Consider the following 20,309-nt stretch of genomic DNA (forward strand, 5'->3'; position numbering starts at 1 on the left):
GGGCATTATCCACTATGCTGAAGGCTTGAATAGAACAAAATGGCAGAAGAGAAGGGTGAATTTGCCCTTGCTGCTTGAGCTGGGACATTCATCTTCTCCTGCCTTGGATATCAGTGCTCCTGATTCTCAGGCCTTTGGACTTGGACTAGAATGACACCACCTGTTTTCATGGGCCTCCAGCCTGCAGACAGCAGATTGTGGGATTTCTCAGCCTCCATAATTGCATAAGCCAATCTCTCATTATAAATCTCCTTCTATATACTATCGTTGCTTAATGATGAAGCTAAGTCTTTAGAAATGCATCATTAGGCAATTTTATCATTGTGTAAACATCATAGAGTATACTTACACAAATTTTGGTAGTATTGCTTACTACACATCTAAGCTATATGGTATAACCTATTGTTCCTAGGCTACAAATCTGTGCAGCATGTACTGTACCAAATGCTGTAGATAACTCTAACACGATGGTAAATATTTGTGTATTTAAACATATCTAAACAGATAAAAGTTACAGTAAAATACAATATTATAATATCATGGAAACACTGTTGTAGATATGGTGTGTTATTGATTGAAACATCATTTTGCTGTTCATTGCTCTATCTATATATATCCTATTGGTTTTGTTTCTCTGGGGAACACTGACTGATATAGTTCACATATATATTTTTTTGAGTTTTGTGAAGTAAGTGATTTTAATTACAATCAGTTAAGGCTGCTATCTCTCTCTACGTCAAATTTCACTGTATCATTTTCCCTTTAATTTAGAGGTGCTTGAGTGTCTACCAGCATTTTGGGGATCTGACTAAGGGGAAGTTGAGTTGAGAACATATCATTTAAATAAAATTTAAAAACACATTTTGGATTGTTCCAATAGAACAACTGAGAAATTATAAAAACCTATTTTGAATATAAAAGAAAGGTGCTCTGTTTGGTTATCTATAAGTGCTTTTATTAAAGAACTAAGAAAATTTACATAAAAAGTTAATGGGATATGAAATAAAAGTTATAAAAATGCATGATGAAATCAATATTTGCTTCTTGTTCAGATACCAAGAAGCAAACTATGTGTAACACTTTTTTCCAGATCATTCCAAAACCAGTACATCCTTAGGGGGAAAAGAGAAATTTTTAGTAGAAGTAATGGATAAAATCTTGGATTGTTTGATACTCTAATAAGAGGAAGGAATCATAAAATCATATAAAAATATGGAAATTTCTTGCTGATTTGATACAAATACTGATGTTGACAAAGATGACATAAAACTCAAAATATGCTTCTACAATAAGGAAACAGATGACAAACTAAATAATGAGTCTGTCAGTTTTCACTGGTATCCTGAAATTTTTATAGCTGATACACAGAAAAAGCTTGGTAAAGATTTTCCCAAATCCAATATCAATCATAAAATATACTATGGTATTAATAGTGAATTAAAAAACTGAAATAAACATTTTAAAACAGCAACAATTTTTTAAAAACGAAATTTAATTAGCCATGTTAGAAAAAAACCTAAATTTAAAAAAAGTTCTCCCTAGAAAATTATACTATATTATTATCATATGAAGAGGTGATCAGAGAGTATACAGCCAAAATTATTGGCAAAAAGTTATATAGCCATATATGTCAGGCAGTTTATTAATAAAAAAAATTATGACATTTTCCAGATTTTTCATGTTTGTGAATATAGAATACTTTTTATTTTCCAGAAATGGTCATCACAGCATCTCCTATCCCACATGCTCTTGTTACAAGGTGATTGACACATCTCTCATTGAGAGGTGGAATCTATGTTCCCTCTCTTTAAACCTGAGCAGATGTGACTGTGGCTGAAAGGATGTTGTAGTTGACAGAATAAAGGTCCCTCAAAAATGTCCACAACCGGCTGGGTGGAGTGGCTCATGCCTGTAGTCCCAGCACTTTGGGAGGCTGAGGTGGGTGGATCACTTGAGGCCAGGAGTGAAACTCCATCTCTACTAAAAATACAAAGATTAGCCAGGCGTGATAGTGTGAGCCTGTAATCCCAGCTACTCAGGAAGCTGAGGCAGGAGAATCAGTTGAACCCAGGGGGCGGAGGTTGCAGTGAGCCAAGTTGGTGCCCCTGCACTCCAGCCTGGGTGACAGAGTAAGACTGTCTCAAGAAAAAAAAAAAAAAGTCCACATCTTATTCCTCACCACCTGTGAATATGTTATGTAATATAGCAAGACGGAATTAAGGTTGCAAATCTGCTGACTGTTTGTCTTCTTCTTCTTCTTTCTTTTTTTCTTTTTAATTGCATTTTAGGTTTTGGGGTACATGTGAAGAACATGCAAGATTGTTGCATAGGTGCATATGTGGCAGTGTGATTTGCTGCCTTCCTCCCCTTCACCTATATGTGGCGTTTCTTCCCATGCTATCTCTCCCCAACTCCCCATCCGCTGCTGTCCCTCCCCTATTTCCCCGCAACAGACCCCAGTGTATAGTGCTCCCCTCCCTGTGTCCATGTGTTCTCATTGATAAACACCCGCCTATGAGTGAGAACATGCGGTGTTTGATTTTGTGTTCTAGTGTCAGTTTGCTGAGTATGATGGTTTCCAGGTTCATCCATGTCCCTACAAAGGATGCGAACTCATCATTTTTGATGGCTGCATAATATTCCATGGTGTATATGTGCCACATTTTCCCTGTCCAGTCTATGATTGATGGGCATTTGGGTTGGTTCCAGGTCTTTGCTATTGTAAACTGTGCTGCAATGAACATTCGTGTGCATGTGTCCTTATAATAAAAAGATTTATAATCCTTTGGATATATACCCAGTAATGGGATTGCTGGGTCAAATGGAATTTCTATTTCTAGGTCCTTGAGGAATTGCCACACTGTCTTCCACAATGGTTGAACTAATTTACACTCCCACCAACAGTGTAAAAGTGTTCCTATTTCTCCACATCCTCTCCAGCATCTGTTGTCTCCAGATTTTTTAATGATCGCCATTCTAACTGGAGTGAGATGGTATCTCAATGTAGTTTTGATTTGCATTTCTCTAATGACCAATGATGATGAGCATTTTTTCATATGTTTGTTGGCCTCTTGTATGTCTTCTTTTGTAAAGTGTCTGTTCATATCCTTCGCCCACTTTTGAATGGGCTTGTTTGTTTTTTTCTTGTAAATCTGTTTTAGTTTGTTGTAAATTCTGGATATCAGCCCTTTGTCAGATGGGTAAGCTGCAAAATTTTTTTCTCATTCTGTTGGTTGCTGATTCACTCTAATGACTGTTTCTTTTGCTGTGCAGAAGCTGTGGAGTTTGATTAGGTCCCATTTGTCTATTTTGGCTTTTGTTGCCAATGCTTTTGGTGTTTTGGTCATGAAGTCCTTGCCTATGCCTATGTCCTGAATAGTTTTGCCTAGATTTTCTTCTAGGGTTTTTATGGTGTTAGGTCTTATGTTTAAGTCTTTAATCCATCTGGAGTTAATTTTAGTGTAAGGTGTCAGGAAGGTGTCCAGTTTCTGCTTTCTGCATATGGCTAGCCAGTTTTCCCAACACCATTTATTAAACAGGGATTCCTTTCCCCATTGCTTGTTTTTGTCAGGTTTGTCAAAGATCGGATGGTTGTAGATATGTTGTGTTGCCTCCGAGGCCTCTGTTCTGTTCCATTGGTCTATATCTCTGTTTTGGTACCAGTACCATGCTGTTTTGATTACTGTAGCCTTGTAGTATAGTTTGATGTCCGGTAATGTGATGCCTCCTGCTTTGTTCTTTTTGCTTAGAATTGACTTGGCTATGCGGGCTCTCTTTTGGTTCCATATGAAGTTTAAGGTGGTTTTTTCCAGCTCTGTGAAGAAGGTCATTGGTAGCTTGATGGGGATAGCGTTGAATCTGTAAATTACTTTGGGCAGTATGGCCATTTTCACGATATCGATTCTTCCTAACCATGAACATGGAATATTTCTCCATCTGTTTGTGTCCTCTCTTATTTTGTTGAGCAGTGGTTTGTAGTTCTCCTTGAAGAGGTCCTTTACATTCCTTGTTAGTTGTATTCCTAGGTATTTTATTCTCTTTGTAGCAATTGTGAATGGCAGTTAGTTCTTGATTTGGCTCTCTTTAAGTCTGTTATTGGTGTATAGGAATGCTTGTGATTTTTGCATATTGATTTTGTATCCTGAGACTTTACTGAAGTTGCTTATCAGTTTCAGGAGATTTTGGGCTGAGACGATGGGGTCTTCTAGATATACAATCATGTCATCTGCAAATAGAGACAACTTGACTGCCTCCTTTCCTAACTGAATACCCTTTATTTCTTTTTCTTGCCTGATTGCTCTGGCTAGAACTTCCAGTACTATATTAAATAGGAGTGGTGAGAGAGGGCATCCTTGTCTAGTGCCAGATTTCAAAGGGAATGCTTCCAGTTTTTGCCCATTCAGTATGATATTGGCTGTTGGTTTGTCATAAATAGCTTTTATTATTTTGAGATACGTTCCATCAATACCTGTTTATTGAGGGTTTTTAGCATAAAGGGCTGTTGAATTTTGTCGAAGGCCTTCTCTGCATCAATTGAGATAATCATGTGGTTTTTGTCTTTGGTTCTGTTTATGTGGTGAATTACATTTATAGACTTGCGTATGTTGAACCAGCCTTGCATCCCCGGGATGAATCCTACTTGATCATGGTGGATAAGCTTTTTAATGTGCTGTTACAATCGGCTTGCCAGTATTTTATTGAAGATTTTTGTGTCTATGTTCATCATGGATATTGGCCTGTAGTTTTCTTTTCTTGTTGATTCTCTGCCGGATTTTGGTATCAGGATAATGTTGGTCTCATAAAAAGATTTGGGAAGGATTCCCTCTTTTTGGATTATTTGGAATAGTTTCAGAAGGAATGGTACCAGATCCTCTTTGTATGTCTGCTGGAATTCGGCTGTGAACCCATCTGGACCTGGGCTTTTTTTGGGTGGTAGGCTCTTGATTGCTGCCTCGACTTCAGACCTTGTAATTGGTCTATTCTGGGTTTCGACTTCTTCTTGGTTTAGGCTTGGGAGGAGGCAACTGTCCAGGAATTTATCCATTTCTTCCAGGTTTTCTAGTTTATGTGCATAGAGTTGTTTGTAATAATCTCTGATGATGGTTTGAATTTCTGTGGAATCTGTGGTGATATCCCCTTTATCATTTTTTATTGCATCTATTTGGTTATTCTCTCTTTTCTTTTTTATTAATCTAGCTAGTAGTCTGTCTATTTTGTTGATCTTTTCAAAAAACCAGCTCCTGGATTTATTGATTATTTGAAGGGTTTTTTGTGTCTCTATCTCCTTCAGTTCTGCTCTTATCTTAGTTATTTCTTGTCTTCTGCTAGGTTTTGAGTTTTTTTGATCTTGCTCCTCTAGCTCTTTCAATTTTGACGATAGGGTGTCAATTTTAGATCTTTCCTTGCTTCTCATGTTGGCACTTATTGCTATATATTTTCCTCTAGAGACTGCTTTAAATGTGTCCCAGAGATTCTGGTGTGTGGTGTCTTCGTTCTCGTTGGTTTCAAAGAACATCTTTATTTCTGCCTTCATTTCATTGTTTATCCAGTCAATATTCAAGAGAAAGTTGTTCAGTTTCCATGAAGATGTGCGGTTCTGGGTTGGTTTCTGAATTCTGAGTTCTAACTTGATTGCACAGTGGTCTGAGAGACTGTTTGTTATGGTTTCCGTTCTTTTGCATTTGCTGAGGAGTGATTTACTTCCAATTATGTGGTCAATTTTAGAGTAGGTGTGATGTGGTGCTGAGAAGAATGTATATTCTGTGGATTTGGGGTGGAGAGTTCTGTAAATGTTTATTAGGTTTGCTTGTTCCAGGTCTGAGTTGAAGTCCTGGATATCCTTGTTAATTTTCTGTCTTGTTGATCTGTCTAATATTGACAATGGGGTGTTAAAGTCTCCCACTATTATTGTGTGGGAGTCTAAGTCTCTTTGTAAGTCATTAAGAACTTGCCTTATGTATCTGGGTGCTCCTGTATTAGGTGCGTATATATTTAGGATTGTTAGCTCTTCTTGTTGCATTGATCCTCTTACCATTATGTAATGTCCTTCTTTGTCTCTTTTGATCTTTGTTGCTTTAAAGTCTATTTTATCAGAGATGAGAACTGCAACTCCTGCTTTTTTTTTGCTCTCCATTTGCTTGGTAAATCTTCCTCCATCCCTTTATTTTGAGCCTTTGTGTATCCTTGCATGTGAGATGGGTTTCCTGGATACAGCACACCGATGGGTTTTGGCTTTTTATCCAATTTGCCAATCTGTGTCTTTTGATTGGGGCATTTAGTCCATTTACATTTAGGGTTAATATTGTTATGTGTGAATTTGATACTGCCATTTTGATGCTAGCTGGCTGTTTTGCCTGTTAGTTGACGCAGATTCTTCATTGTGTTGATGCTCTTTGCCATTTGGTATGTTTTTGGAGTGGCTGGTACTGGTTGTTCTTTTCTATGTGTAGTGCCTCTTTCAGGAGCTCTTGTAAAGCCGGTCTGGTGGTGATGAAATCTCTGAGTACTTGCTTATTCACAAAGGATTTTATTTTTCCTTCACTTATGAAGCTTAGTTTGGCTGGATATGAAATTCTGGGTTGAAAATTATTTTCTTTAAGGATGTTGAATATTGGCCCCCACTGTCTTCTGGCTTGTAGGGTTTCTGCTGAGACATCTTCTGTGAGTCTGATGGGCTTCCCTTTGCGGGTAACCCGACCTTTCTCTCTGGGTGCCCTTAGCATTTTCTCCTTCATTTCAACCCTGGTGAATCTGATGATTATGTGCCTTGGGGTTGCTCTTCTAGTGGAATATCTTTGTGGTGTTCTCTGTATTTCCTGGACTTGAATATTGGCCTGCCTTGCTGGGTTGGGGAAGTTTTCCTGGATAATATCCTGAAGAGTATTTTCCAGCTTGGATTCACTCTCTTCGTCACATTCAGGTACACCTAGCCAACATTGATTAGGTCTTTTCACATAGTCCCATATTTCTTGTTGACTTTGTTCATTCCTTTTTACCCTGTTTTCTCTAATCTTGCCTTCTCGTTTTTATTTCATTGAGTTGATCTTCGACCTCTGATATCCTTTCTTCTGCTTGGTCAATTCAGCTGTTGAAACTTGTGCATGCTTCACGAAGTTCTCGTGTTGTGTTTTTCAGCTCCATCAATTCACTTATATTCCTCTCTACGTTGTCCATTCTCGTTGGCATTTCCTCAAATCTTTTTTCAAGGTTCTTAGTTTCTTTGCATTGGGTTAGAACATGTTCTTTTAGCTCACGGAAGTTTCTTATTACCCACCTTCTGAAACCTGATTCTGTCGTTTCATCACACTCATTCTCCATCCAGTCTTGTTCCCTTACTGGTGAGAAGTTGTGATCCCTTGTAGGAGGAGAGGTGTTCTGGTTTTGGGTGTTTTCATCCTTTTTGTGCTGGTTTCTTCCCATCTTTGTGGATTTATCCACCTGTCAACTTTGTAGTTGCTGACTTTCTGATTGGGTCTCTGAGTGGACATCCTGTTTGTTGATGATGAAGTTATTTCTGTTTGTTTCTTAGTTTTCCTTTTAACTGTCTGGCCCCTCTGCTGTAGGACTGCTGAGGTCCACTCCAGGCCCTGCTGCCTGGGGATCACCTGCAGCAGCTGCCGAACAGTAAGGGTTGCTACCAGTTTCTTCTTCTGCTTTGTCCCAGAAGGATACCTGCCAAATGTCAGTCTGAGCTCACCTCTATGAGGTGACTCTTTGGATATAAGGGGGTCAGGGAGCTGCTTGAGGAAACAGTCTGTCCTTTATAGTAGCTCAAGTGCTGAGCTGTGAGCTCTGTTGTTCATTCAGAGCTGCTGGGCAGGTAAGTTTAAGTCTGCTGCAGCAGAACTCATAAACCCCTTTTTTCCCCGGGTGTTCTGTCCCAGGGAGTTAGGGCTTTATTTATGAGTTTCTGCTGTGCTGCTGCCTTTTTTTTCTTCAGGGCCGCCCTGCCTGACAAGGAGGCAGCCTAGTCACTCTCTGCCTGCAGAGGCTTCGCTGAGCTGCTGTGGGCTCTGCCCAGCTGCCATGTGAACTTCCCTGCAGTCCCTCTGCACTTTCACTGGGAGCTGCAATCCTGAGCTGCTCCTAACTGGCCATCTTGCATCTTCCACCTCTTCTTTCTTTATTTTTTTTTGAGACAGAGTCTTTCTCTGTCACCCAGGCTAGAGTGCAGTGGCATGAACATGGCTCACTGCAAACTTGACCTGGGCTCAAGTCTGGCTATGTTGCCCAGGCTGGTCTTGAACTCCTGGGCTCAAGTGATCCTCCCACCTCAGTCTCCCAAAGTGCTGGGATTCCAGATGTGAACCACCGTGCTCAGCTTAATGACAGAAAACAGCCCAGGCAGGGAGCCAGCAATAGTGACTAGATAGGGAGGAGGAGTATGGCCTCATGTCAGCTTTACATATCCTTATCCTCAGGTTCTTTCCTGTTGGGGCTGCTTTCCACCAGACTTCTTGGATGAAGTTAGGATGATCCCTTCCTTTCCGTTCATGAAGTTACAACCTGGTGAAAAATTCCAACAGTCTAGAAATAAATAGCTAATTGCTTTCACAGATGTTTGTATTCATTTATCACATATGAAGCAGACACAACTACCTCTGGTGTTTTGTTTTCCTGGGTTAGAAAGCTGAGGCTTGGCCGGGCGAGGTGGCTCATGCCTGTAATTCTAGCACTTTGGGAGGCTGAGCGGGTGGATCACGAGGTTAGCAGTTCAAGACTCAGCCTGGCCAAGATGGTAAAACCCTGTCTCTAAAAAAAAAAAAAGCTGAGGCTCAAGACAATGGGAATTATTCAAGGTATTCAAGGCACCATCTCTAATGAGTAGGAAAGCTGGGACACAAAGCCATTTTGATCCATGGCCAGTGCTTTTGCCCTACACCTCAGACATACCAGGGTATATTCTGGGGACTTGTTTTATTTGTGTATTTTTGTATCCCTGGTGCTGAGTAGCATGCCTGGCACTCAATGCTTAGTCATTAAATTTCGATTGAATAAAAAGCTAGGATTTGTTGTCAAAAACCACATCTGTCGCGGTGGCTCAAGCCTGTAATCCCAGCACTTTGGGAGGCCGAGGCGGGTGGATCACGAGGTCAAGAGATCGAGACCATCCTGGTCAACATGGTGAAACCCCGTCTCTACTAATACAAAAAAATTAGCTGGGCATGGTGGCGCGTGCCTGTAATCCCAGCTACTCAGGAGGCTGAGGCAGGAGAATTGCCTGAACCCAGGAGGCAGAGGTTGCGGTGAGCCGAGATCACGCCATTGCACTCCAGCCTGGGTAACAAGAGCGAAACTCCGTCTCAAAAAAAAAAAAAAAAAAAAAAACCACATCTGTGAGGCTAAAGATGATGTTTGGAAAGTTGTAGCAATTTTGATGCCTTATGAAGTCTAAGTCATTTAGGGAAGCACTGCAGCTGTCCCATGGGAGTGCCCTATATTCAAGGTAGAAGCTTAAGTGTGAGTAGGTTTGCAGGACACTTGTCAGGAGTCAGGGATTCACTGAATGTAGGCATTGTTTCTGTGTTGGCACTCCCTGCTTATTATGCATTCTGTGAGCACCTTCTAGTTTCAGTCTCACATGTCACTGAGGACAATGGGCTGCACATGAGGCCTTTATGGGGTTATTGGTGACAGTATCTCCCAACCCCACTGCACCCCTGTCATGTACTGTGGAAGATCAAGTATCTTAAATTGTCTGAAAGTTCTTGGGGTGGGTGCCAGGTTTCTGATTTCCTTATTTTGTACATGTGCATGCATGATACAGAAAATCTGCCCTCTAGAAAGCTCAGGAAAGACTAATGGGTAAAGCCTGATTAGCCTAAGGGAAATAATGTCTTTTTTCATAAATACACTTTCAGCTCCAGCAAGGTAAGCCAAGATGATAAGGACAAATAGAATGAGGAGTTTTTTTTTTAAAAGATATATTAACAAACAAAAAATTCTGCAAAGTAAACAGAGAAAACCTGCATAATTCCCCAGCCCATTTCCCAAGAATATCTTCATCCTTAAAATGAGGTGTTTAAAAAAGAGGATGCTATATTAATAACTACTGGACCAATATTTTTAATGACTGCTTTCCTTTAATTTTAAAGAGATAAGTGGACTAAAGTGGATAAAGGACTCCATCTTGGACAACCTGATCAGTCTTTTCTTCTGTGCTGAGCAGGGCCTGCCAAGAGCAGGAAATTCAACACCATTTACAAAGCTTTCTTGTCTTAATCTCAGAGAAAGCCATCACTCTGTTCACATCATTCAAGAGGCTGTCTGCAAAAAAGACATATAAAATACATGTCAAGTAATAGTTATCACTTATTTATGGCATGGGATAAAATTATGTAGCCTAAGCAAAGGACAATTTCTAAATCTTTTCCTTTTTGTTTCATAGTCTGTTATTTTTAAAGTCTTCTACCACATAAATTTGCATTTCCTCTTTCACATCACTTATAAAATAACATATGTTCATTTTTTACCTTTGCCTTCTTACTTGAAAAAAATATCCCCAGTCTCCTTCATGCTTTGGTCACAAACTCTCATTTCTCTGGTGGTGGAGAGTTGGTCAAGCTGCTTTCTGTCCGTGGGCTCTGTCCACTCAGCCTTTCGACACTGTACAATGAGCTGTTAATCTCTGTAATTTTAATCTTAGTTCTATTCTCCAAGTGAGTTTCATGTTCCTATTATGTTTATCAGCATAGATTTCCAGCAAGATGATTATGTCAAATAAAAGTTATCACTTAAATAACGTTTAAAAGATCAAATCAGCATTGGGTAAAATTATATAGCCTGTAAATAATTTAAAAGTAATATGCTAATTTTATCTTATTTTCCAAAACTCTCACCAAGGTCACACCACTGTGAAATAAGTGCTAGCTTTTTGGGCTCCCTTCCCCCAGTCGCTCTGTGCTCCAAACAGATGCCTGTGTTTGGTCCGAGCTCATATGCAAAAGAACCTATTTCTAAAATTCCTTAGCTGCTTTGCAAAGAAGAACGCTGCCAAAGCTATATTGTATGCCTTCCTATATTTCACAAGTAACAAAATAATTCACAGAAAACATACAGAAGAGCAGAAAAGAGAAATCTGTTTCCAGGGGCTGATTATGTAGATTAGAACTCACGAATGTGGTATTTACTAATTTAGGAGTGAGAAAGTAAACAAACTATACAAGTTCCAGGGGAGTAAACCACATCTCCCAGTGATACTCTGTGTGAAAGTTTCTCTGGCCTAAGGCACCTGGTTGGTTTGCTTTTTGTCCCGTCCCGGGAGAGGTGTCGCTTATAATAACAACCACGCTAATTATAATGAACAATAAATGATAATTTATGGGTTACTAAGGACCACGCAGCTCTGGGAGTCTTCATTAAAACAACAGCGCAACTACAACCTCTGGAGGTACGCTATAATTATTAGATGTTTATGTACCCTCATCAGCGTGCCAAGTTTTTATTAAGAAATCCCTCCTGAATTGTTTTTAATTATGGAAAAATTCCAAGACACACAAGTAGAAAGAATAGTGTAATGAAGCCTCATGTACCCATCATTCAGCTTCGACCCTCAACTTTTTTGCCTATCTTGTTTCATCTCTCTCCTCCTTTTTTTCTCTTGGCTTGGAGATTTATAAAACAAATACCCAAACATGTAGCATTTATTGAATATTTTAGTAAACGCCCCGACAATGTTATAATAATGTGATGGGTTACTGCAAAACGGAACCGCAAGACAAAGAAGGAATTGAGAAAACTCTCCCATGGCTGAAGGGGTTGTCACAAAGGTTAGCTCTTTGGAGATACTCCGCGAGCATGGAATTTCCTCGGGACGGGCGGAGGTAACCGGGAGCGAAGGCAAGGCTCCGTAGGGCAGGTAACGGAATGCCCTCCCCTCTGCCCACCCAGGCGTGCGCAATCCAGACCCCGGAGTTGCTAAGGCCCCAAGGCAGAGAGAGGCTCAGGATACGGAGAAAGCCAATCAGAGGGCTCCAAGACTATTGAGTTAGCTAATCCAGATTCGAGGATGGATCAAGACCTCAGCTTTCCGTTCGCCCCTCCTGCATCCAATCAGAGGGCCGGCTACTTTGGGCGGACTTTTCAAAACAGAGAAAACAAAACAAATCGGGGACCTTTAAAAGGCGTAACGAGACCAGAAACAGTCTCCTTCCGCTCCTCAGTCATTCCCCCGTCTCCCAACCTGGATCAATCGCGGGACAAGCCCGACGCCCAGATTCCACCCACCGCCCTGGCGCCGGGCGGGAGGACTGGCTCGGCAAAGGCTAGGAGAGCTAGGGAGGCCGCGAGAGAGGCTAGAGAAGGCTTAGGGGCGGGACTCTTTTTCAAAGTCTGGGGCGGAAGTGCAGGATCCCTCCGCGGGGAATCACGTGCCCCGCCCCCTTGGGGGCGTCGAACACTCATAACAAAAACAAGGGGCTCGCGGGGGCCTCCGCTGAAGCGGCGGCGGTGTGGTGTAGGGCTGGTCTCCGGCGGCCGGCGCTGCGCCCGGCGGAGGGTGGGCGCGCGGGGGCAGGATGGAGCCGGAGCTGTAAGGCAGTGTCGGCGGTGGCTGGGAGGAAGGGTCGGATGCCGGGTCGGGGGCGCCGCTGAGGAGGTGGGTCCCCGACCTACAAGACAGGCTCGGACGCCCCCGTCGCGCCCTGTCCCTGCGGACTGCGAGGCCGCGGGCGGGTGGAGGCGCGTCTCCGGCACGGTGAGTGGGCCCGCCCGGGGGCGCCGTGAGTTTCTTTGTTCGTGGTGGGGACTGCCGGCTGCGGGGAGGATGGTATCAGAGCGCCTCGGTGCTGCCTGCCCCTCATCCGCTGGAGCGACCAGGGTGCTGCCCTCAGCCCTAGCCCTGTGGGGAACGGGCGTCCACGATGGACAGATAGATGCTGGTGGGGTGAACGGAGGGGGCGATAAGGCTAAGGGCAGTCTCCGCCTCGGTGCCCCCGCCCCCACTCGTGTAGTCACGGGGGCTCGCTGGGGTGGTGCTTCTCGGATTGACAGCTCCGGAGCCCCGCAGAGTTGCGGGGCCCCGGCATCAGTGGGTGGACGGGCGTTGTCGGGGCGCCGGGCGGGCTGGACTTCTGCCCTCGGACTGCAGCCGGGTGTGCCGCGCCACCCCACGGCTCTCTGGGACAGAGGTGTCCGCCGCTGGTACGTCCGAAATCAGTTCTGCCGCAGCGGATGGGAAAAGCCGGGGGCTGGTCTCTACTAGAGGGGCTTCTGCAGCTGGACGCCCCGGGCGGGCGGGGCTCGGGAGTCTCCTCCTTCCGCTTCTTTGTTCAGTCGCGAGACTTTCCCTCCCCTCCCCCCTATTGTGCAACGCCCCATCCCCGGGACCCGCTGCAGTCGCTGGCCACGCTGCAGTCCCCTGGGTAGAAGGCCCTCCCTGGCGCGACTTCAGGTGGGGCAGACCGTGGGGACGCCGCCGCCCTCGGACGGTTTCCTGTTTATGAATCGCCGAGAGGCCAGGGCTGGCCGGTCTGACCCAGCGCTGGCCGGCGGACCTCACCACGGCTCCTCCTCCTGCCACACCTCCCCGGTGGTGGTGGGGATTGCCCTGGGGCTCTGGCGGACGTGACCAGTCCCCTCACCTGCTCCTCGTCGGGGTGTACTGGGGCTACTCTTGCTGGAGGTACTGGCCTCAGCCCTTTCTATCCCGCTTCTCCACCCCTCTTACCCCTAGGTTACATTATCTATGTGGTGTCTTTGCTGCAGATGAAGGATTTGGGGGCAGAGCACTTGGCAGGTCGTGAAGGGGTCCAGCTCCTCGGATTGTTGAACCTCTACCTGGAACAAGAACAGAGATTCCAACCTCGAGAAAAAGGACTGAGTTTGATTGAGGCTACCCCGGAGGTAAGTTGGCAGAAAAGATAACTTGCTCAAGCAGCTGATGGGGGTGGAGGAGATAACAACCCCCCTTCCCCGTTGAATCATGACTAAAGCCTGCAAAATTTCTTAAGATCAAAGTTCTTTCTGGAGTACCAAGATAAACCTTATTATAGGGTCATGCTTTTTCTTAGCAAGAATGAAAGTGATACTTTAGAGAAGTGTTTTTTTTTTTTTTTTTTTTTTTAAATGTGGCACCCTCCCCGCCTTCCCCCACTCCCTCCTCTCCAGCCTGCAGCTTCAGGATGGAAGACTCCAGTGAATTGAGCAGTTAATTTGTGGAAACACCTTTTGCCTGTGAAATACGTATTTATAGTAGGATCTTAAATGACTTTAGAAAAACAAAAGCAAACAAAAGAACGCTTTCTCTGCATTCCAAGGGAATTGAATTGTATTTGCTATAACCTTCTGAAATCTTTCAACAGTTCACCTTATATTGAACTGCTGAAGCTCTTTTATGATGTGTATTTTTAAGAAGGAGTGATTTACATCTTATAGATGATAAAGTGCATAGGCTTTAGTTAAGTGATACCACTCTTTCCACCCATATTCTTGAAGATTGAGGGAAAAAAATTTACCTTATTCTTGGGAAAAAAATTAACCTTATTCTTTGGCTTATATGTGTTTTTCATCTGGTTCTAAGAAAATCGTAAACCTTGGTTCTTGGTTTTTATTGCAGAATGATAACACTTTGTGTCCAGGATTGAGAAATGCCAAAGTTGAAGATTTAAGGAGTTTAGCCAACTTTTTTGGATCTTGCACTGAAACTTTTGTCCTGGCTGTCAATATTTTGGACAGATTCTTGGCCCTTATGAAGGTATTTCATCGTTTTTATAAATATGTCTTTCTTTTTCTATGCCTAGCACACAGGGTTCAAGAAATATTTGTTGAATGGGTGTAATGTCCACTGTACATAAAAATTTATAATAGGCCGGGCGCGGCGGCTCATGCCTGTAATCCCAGCACTTTGGGAGGCCGAAGTGGGTAGATTGCTTGAGGTCAGGAGTTCAAGACCAGCCTCGCCAACATGGTGAAACCCCGTCTCTATAAAAAAAAAATTTTTTAAAAATTTATAATAATTATTGTTAGTGCCAGAATAAGACTGCCAGTTTAATTGTTGTATCTTAGCTTTTTCTGTACCTCTTAAGTACTTTCTCTTTGAAGATGTGACAAAAGGGAGACTACTGTTTTTTAGGTATTTGCCATATATTTATACAGTCCTCAAAATAAGATTTTTGTCTGTTATCATGCTTCTCTTGAAGCCTAGATTTTTAAAATACTGAAACATGACAAATGAAGTATAACAGTTTATTAAATATGACTGGCTGCCTTCTCTGTAAGTCTCTTCAAAGCAGGGAGCCACAGTTTTATTAAGAGTCACCAGCAATGGCTAGAAAAATATGGTGAATCTTCTGCCAATAGGATTGCTGTCAGCTGCCGGGTCAGTTTTCAGGGCATTGAAAAGAAAAGGGCAGCCATCTGTCCATGGCAGCTTTTACATATGTCCCACTCTGCACAACTGACATGATATTTCTCTTGGGCAAAATTACATTGAAGTATGGAATGATTCTTAAAGATTTTTATGTAAAAAGATGTGTATAAAATACTTAAGTATCCCAGTACATTTTTTTTGGGGTTAAAAAGCTTTATTTTGTGGGAGATTCTATTATGAATTTCGTTAAGTCTGAAATACAAATTGTACTTCAGTGCTAGAACTCTGGCTTTTGAACCTGCATGGACGTTTTTGTACCTGCATTTGAATTTACATAATTTAAAGGTTCAAAAAGCCTTTTTTTTTTTTTAATTAGAAATGGAGCCTTGCTTTGTTGGTCAGTGTGTTCTCAAACTCTTGGCCTCAAGCAGTCCTCTCACCTCAGCCTCCTAAACTGCTGGGATTACAGGCATGAGTCACCATTCCTGGCTGCTTTTTTTGCGGGGGGGAGGTTGAGAAGGTCTAAAATGTGAAAATGTATATAATTGTGAGTAAAGGGCCAGTACATATAAGAGAAGCTGCTTGATTGTGTTCTGTCTTATGAATAGGAGCATCATTACAATATTCTAAGTATCTGCTTTGCTAAGTCAAAGTGACAATTGTTGAAAGAAGCCTCTTGTTCTTTCTCAGGTGAAACCTAAACATTTGTCTTGCATTGGAGTCTGTTCTTTTTTGCTGGCTGCTAGAATAGTTGAAGAAGACTGCAATATTCCATCCACTCATGATGTGATCCGGATTAGTCAATGTAAATGTACTGCTTCTGACATAAAACGGATGGAAAAAATAATTTCAGAAAAATTGCACTATGAATTGGAAGCTACTACTGCCTTAAACTTTTTGCACTTATACCATACTATTATACTTTGTCATACTTCAGAAAGGTCAGTGGGATTAAAGATAAATTTTGTACTTCTGAGCATTGCTATAGCTAACAGTAAATAATTGGAATGCCAATTAAATTTGTATTTTTACCTTCTTCAGACTTTCAACTTGGACTTTTAGTGGCAAATCTTTTTTGTTTGTTTGTTTTGAGATGGAATTTCACTCTTACTGCTCAGGCTGGAGTGCAATGGCACGATCTTGGCTCACTGCAACCTCTGCCTCCCGGGTTCAAGCAATTCCACTGCCTCAGCCTCTCGAATAGCTGGGATTAACATGTGCCACCACGCTTGGCTCATTTTGTATTTTTAGTAGAGACAGGGTTTCTCTATGTTGGTCAGTCTGGTCTTGAACTCCTGACCTCAGGTGATCTGCCTAACTGAGCCTCCCAAAGTGTTGGGATTACAGGCATGAGCCCCTGCGCCCAGCCATGGCAAATCTTTAAAATCATTTAAATCTTTGGAAGTTAATAAATCTTTGTTCTTTGCATTATATAGGAAAGAAATACTGAGCCTTGATAAACTAGAAGCTCAGCTGAAAGCTTGCAACTGCAGACTTGTCTTTTCAAAAGCAAAAGTAAGTCAATTCCCTGCATACATGTCTATCTCACAGTTTCTATTTTGAATTTTTAAAATATATATATATTTTTTTCTTACAGCCATCTGTATTAGCTTTGTGCCTTCTCAATTTGGAAGTAGAAACCTTGAAATCTGTTGAATTACTGGAAATTCTCTTGCTAGTTAAAAAACATACCAAGGTAATTATAGTCTTTATTTTTTAAAGCAAATTTCTTTCCTAATGTTTCATTTTTTCTATGGTGACTTAAACATTAAATAATACTTTATGGGACTCTTAACTTTTGCGCTCATTTTTTCTTGTATCTCTAATGTTAAAGTTCTCAAAATGCAACTTTGACCCAGAAAATATTAATCCAGAAGGGAACTTGGTCACTTAGCCCAGCTTCTTTCTGCATACAGGTGCCCCTTCTGTAGTAATCATGCCATATGGTAGCATAGTTGTTACATTGCCACATATGCATTGTTCTAAAATGCATACTATGAAGTAGACTCAGAACAAACACTAATGGGATAGCATGGGATCTCTTCACAACTTTAGGGCTGAACTTTCATCTCATTAGCAGCAGCATCAGATAACATCAGCATTGTTGTTTTAAACCCCAATGTCTTTTCAAATCCTTTAGGCCAGCTCAGTAAGTCTTACAGTCACAAAGAGGTGTAAAACAAAAGCCCAATCCTTTTAGTCTAGTTGGGGAAATAAGGAACAACATGAAATGGTGTGTTCTGTCATTTGTTATTGTGCCTTGGTGCCAGGTAATAGTGAATATAGAGAGTACTTTGGTGTTTTGTTTTGTTTTGTTTTTGAGACAGAGTCTTGCTTTGTTGCACAAGCTGGAGTGCTGTGGCATGATCTCAGCTCACTGCAACCTCAGCCTCCCAGGTTCAAGTGATTCTCCTGTGTCAGCCTCCTGAGTAGCTGGAACTACAGGCGCACACCACTGTACCTGGCTAATTTTTTAATTTTTGGTAGAGATGGGGTTTTGCCATGTTAGACAGGCCGGTCTCGACCTCCTGACCTCAAGTGATCCCACCTGCCTCAGCTTCCCAAATTGCTGGGATTATAGGCATGAGCCACCGTGCCTAGCCTACTTGGGTTTTTTTAAGCAAAGAAATAGGGCAGACCAGGAGAAGCACTGTAACTGGGAGCCTGTTTGGAGCAAAAGAATCTTTGACAGTGAAAGTTTGGACAGCAAAGGCTTATGGCCAAGAAACTTGGTGGACTAGACAGACTTAAAAGTCATTTTAGGGTAGACTTGCAGGTACAGTGTCTAGGTGATAGTCACAAGCAGGAGTAAGGCTATCTAACTCAAACAGTGGTTTTGGAAGCCAGGCATGGAAATGAGGCAAGGAGTCATGAATGATGAAGATTTGTACCTAATGGTGGAGACAATATTAGTATCATTGGCAGGAAATTTGGGATAAGTTAATTTGTGATGAGAGAAGTATGATTTTAGATACTTGTGTACACAGGTAGGTAGGCATCTAATATGTGTTTGGCATTTTGGAATAAGAAAACTGTAGTTGGAGATTGAAATTTGGAATTTTCTCATGAAGAAGCAATAGTTGAGACCATAAGAAGCTTGTGGAATCCTTTTTATAGGGGTCAGTTGAAGCTCTGGGGTTTTCAGCATTGTCTTTTTCCTCCAACATTAGGAGCCAAGCTAAGAAAGGTACATCATCACCACAAGTAAGAGCACTGTCGGACTGGAAAGAGGTTTTTAAGAAGGAGGTGGTCAAGAGCATTGACTTTTTATGAGATCCACTATAATGAAAGTTGAAGGTCATCGGATGTGTTGGAGGACGTCAGTAGAGCAGTGAGAAGGAAGTAGTAGAAACCAGGTTACAAGTGGGTTAAGATGTAGCTAGATTAGGTGAAAACGGGAGGCCAAGAAAAAATATTTATCTTCTGTTTTCTGGTGAAAGTACATGCAATATGAAGCATTTTGTTTGTAACATAACTTTTTGATTGTGTTTTAATCATGATTTTATTAGTTTTTATCCAAACTTCTTATTGATAGTGATAGCTGGAAACATCTTCATTGAAAATTGATTCATTGAAATAAACTGAAGGCATTCTAAAGGAGGAAGGAAAAATAAATGAAAAGAAAAACAAAAAAGAAATAAACTGGAGCACTCCCCAGTGGTGGAGGAACTATGTCATTTTTTGGAAATTCCTCTTTTCTCATATTGCTAACTTCTTTAGTTTTGTATCTGGTGTTATAAGTGTGTATTGTCAGCAATCCAAACAGTGCCTTGTTACAGAAATCTAAATTGGTTTCTGTAACAAAAGGAATGTTAAATTCCTTTATATTGTGACTGTTAAGGATTATACTTGATAGTTGATTTATTGTCAAACATAGAGTGTTTTTAGGTCTGTTGTTTTTTTTTTTTTTAGGCAGTCTCACTGTCGCCAGGCTGGAGTGCAGTGGCACGATCTCAGCTCACTGCAACCTCCGCCTCCCGGGTTCAAGCAGTTCTCTTGCCTCAGCCTTCCGAGTAGCTGGGACTACAGATGTGTGCCACCACGCCCAGCTAATTTTTTATATTTTAGTAGAGATAGGTTTCATTACGTTTGCCAGGATGGTCTTGATCTCTTGACCTCGTGATCTGCCCGCCTTGGCCTCCCAAAGTGCTGGGATTACAGGCGTGAGCCACCGCTCCCAGCCCCTGTGTTTTCTTAGAATAGGCAAAGCTTTCTGTGTATTGAATCCTATATAATTTTATATTTAGGATGCTCCTCCGCTAAACCAGTGGTTCCCAAATTTTGAAAGATTGGCTGCACATTATAATCCCTGGAGAACCTAGAAAACTCTTGATGCCCATGTTGCACCCCTTGTCAATTAAATCAGAATACCAGGGGCGGAGGAGAGTGGCGGGAGCCAGGTATCCAGCCAGCCAGCCACCCAGGCATCCATCCATCCATCCATTTACCCACCCACCCACCTACCCATATTTTCATAGCTCATCTAGTGATTCCAAGGTGCAGCAAGGTTTGGGAGACACTGCCATAACCTCTTCATTAAAATATATTTTTTCTTTTTCAGATTAATGACACCGAGTTCTTTTACTGGAGGGAGTTAGTTTCTAAATGCCTAGTCGAATATTCTTCTCCTGAATGTTGCAAACCTGATCTTAAGAAGTTGGTTTGGATTGTTTCAAGGCGCACAGCCCAGAACCTCCACAACAGCTACTATAGTGTTCCTGAGCTGCCAACAATACCTGAGGGGGGTTGTTTTGATGAAAGTGAAAGGTAGGCGGGTTCCTTGAATAATTAAACTTCCCTAGACTAAATATTAGTGAGTTTATACTCAGAACTGTGGAATAGTATAAGACATCAGAGAAAGCCCCTACGCTAAGAGCTAAGAATTAAAGCCCCCACTCTTCGGGTAAGCAAATTAACCAGAAGGAGTTTTGTTAAAATATGTAATGATTTATAAGGTCCTCTCCCTTTTTATTTTTTTAGTTTTTTCTTTTTTATATTTTTT

The 20,309-nt window shown here is 41.9% G+C and overlaps 1 protein-coding gene across 2 annotated transcripts in view; it reads left to right on the top strand.

Moving 5' to 3' along the window:
- Window positions 1-20,309, top strand: part of CCNG2 (cyclin G2) — a 51,257-nt gene that overhangs the window by 28,444 nt on the left and 2,504 nt on the right. The window contains exons 1-7 of one of the 2 annotated variants that reach the window (XM_012447054.3): window positions 12,397-12,694; window positions 13,705-13,842; window positions 14,555-14,692; window positions 15,998-16,248; window positions 16,744-16,822; window positions 16,905-17,003; window positions 19,869-20,074. In XM_012447054.3, coding sequence (XP_012302477.1) covers window positions 13,705-13,842; window positions 14,555-14,692; window positions 15,998-16,248; window positions 16,744-16,822; window positions 16,905-17,003; window positions 19,869-20,074 — 911 coding nt within the window. In that variant the 5' untranslated portion in view covers window positions 12,397-12,694. Of the gene's footprint in view, window positions 1-12,396; window positions 12,695-13,704; window positions 13,843-14,554; window positions 14,693-15,997; window positions 16,249-16,743; window positions 16,823-16,904; window positions 17,004-19,868; window positions 20,075-20,309 lie in introns of those variants that run through there. The other variant, XM_064368222.1, reaches the window with a different exon arrangement.

This window comes from Aotus nancymaae, unplaced genomic scaffold (assembly GCF_030222135.1).
Source record: "Aotus nancymaae isolate 86718 unplaced genomic scaffold, 86718_ANA_hifiasm-v0.15.2.pri h1tg000006l, whole genome shotgun sequence".
Lineage (NCBI taxonomy): Eukaryota > Metazoa > Chordata > Mammalia > Primates > Aotidae > Aotus > Aotus nancymaae.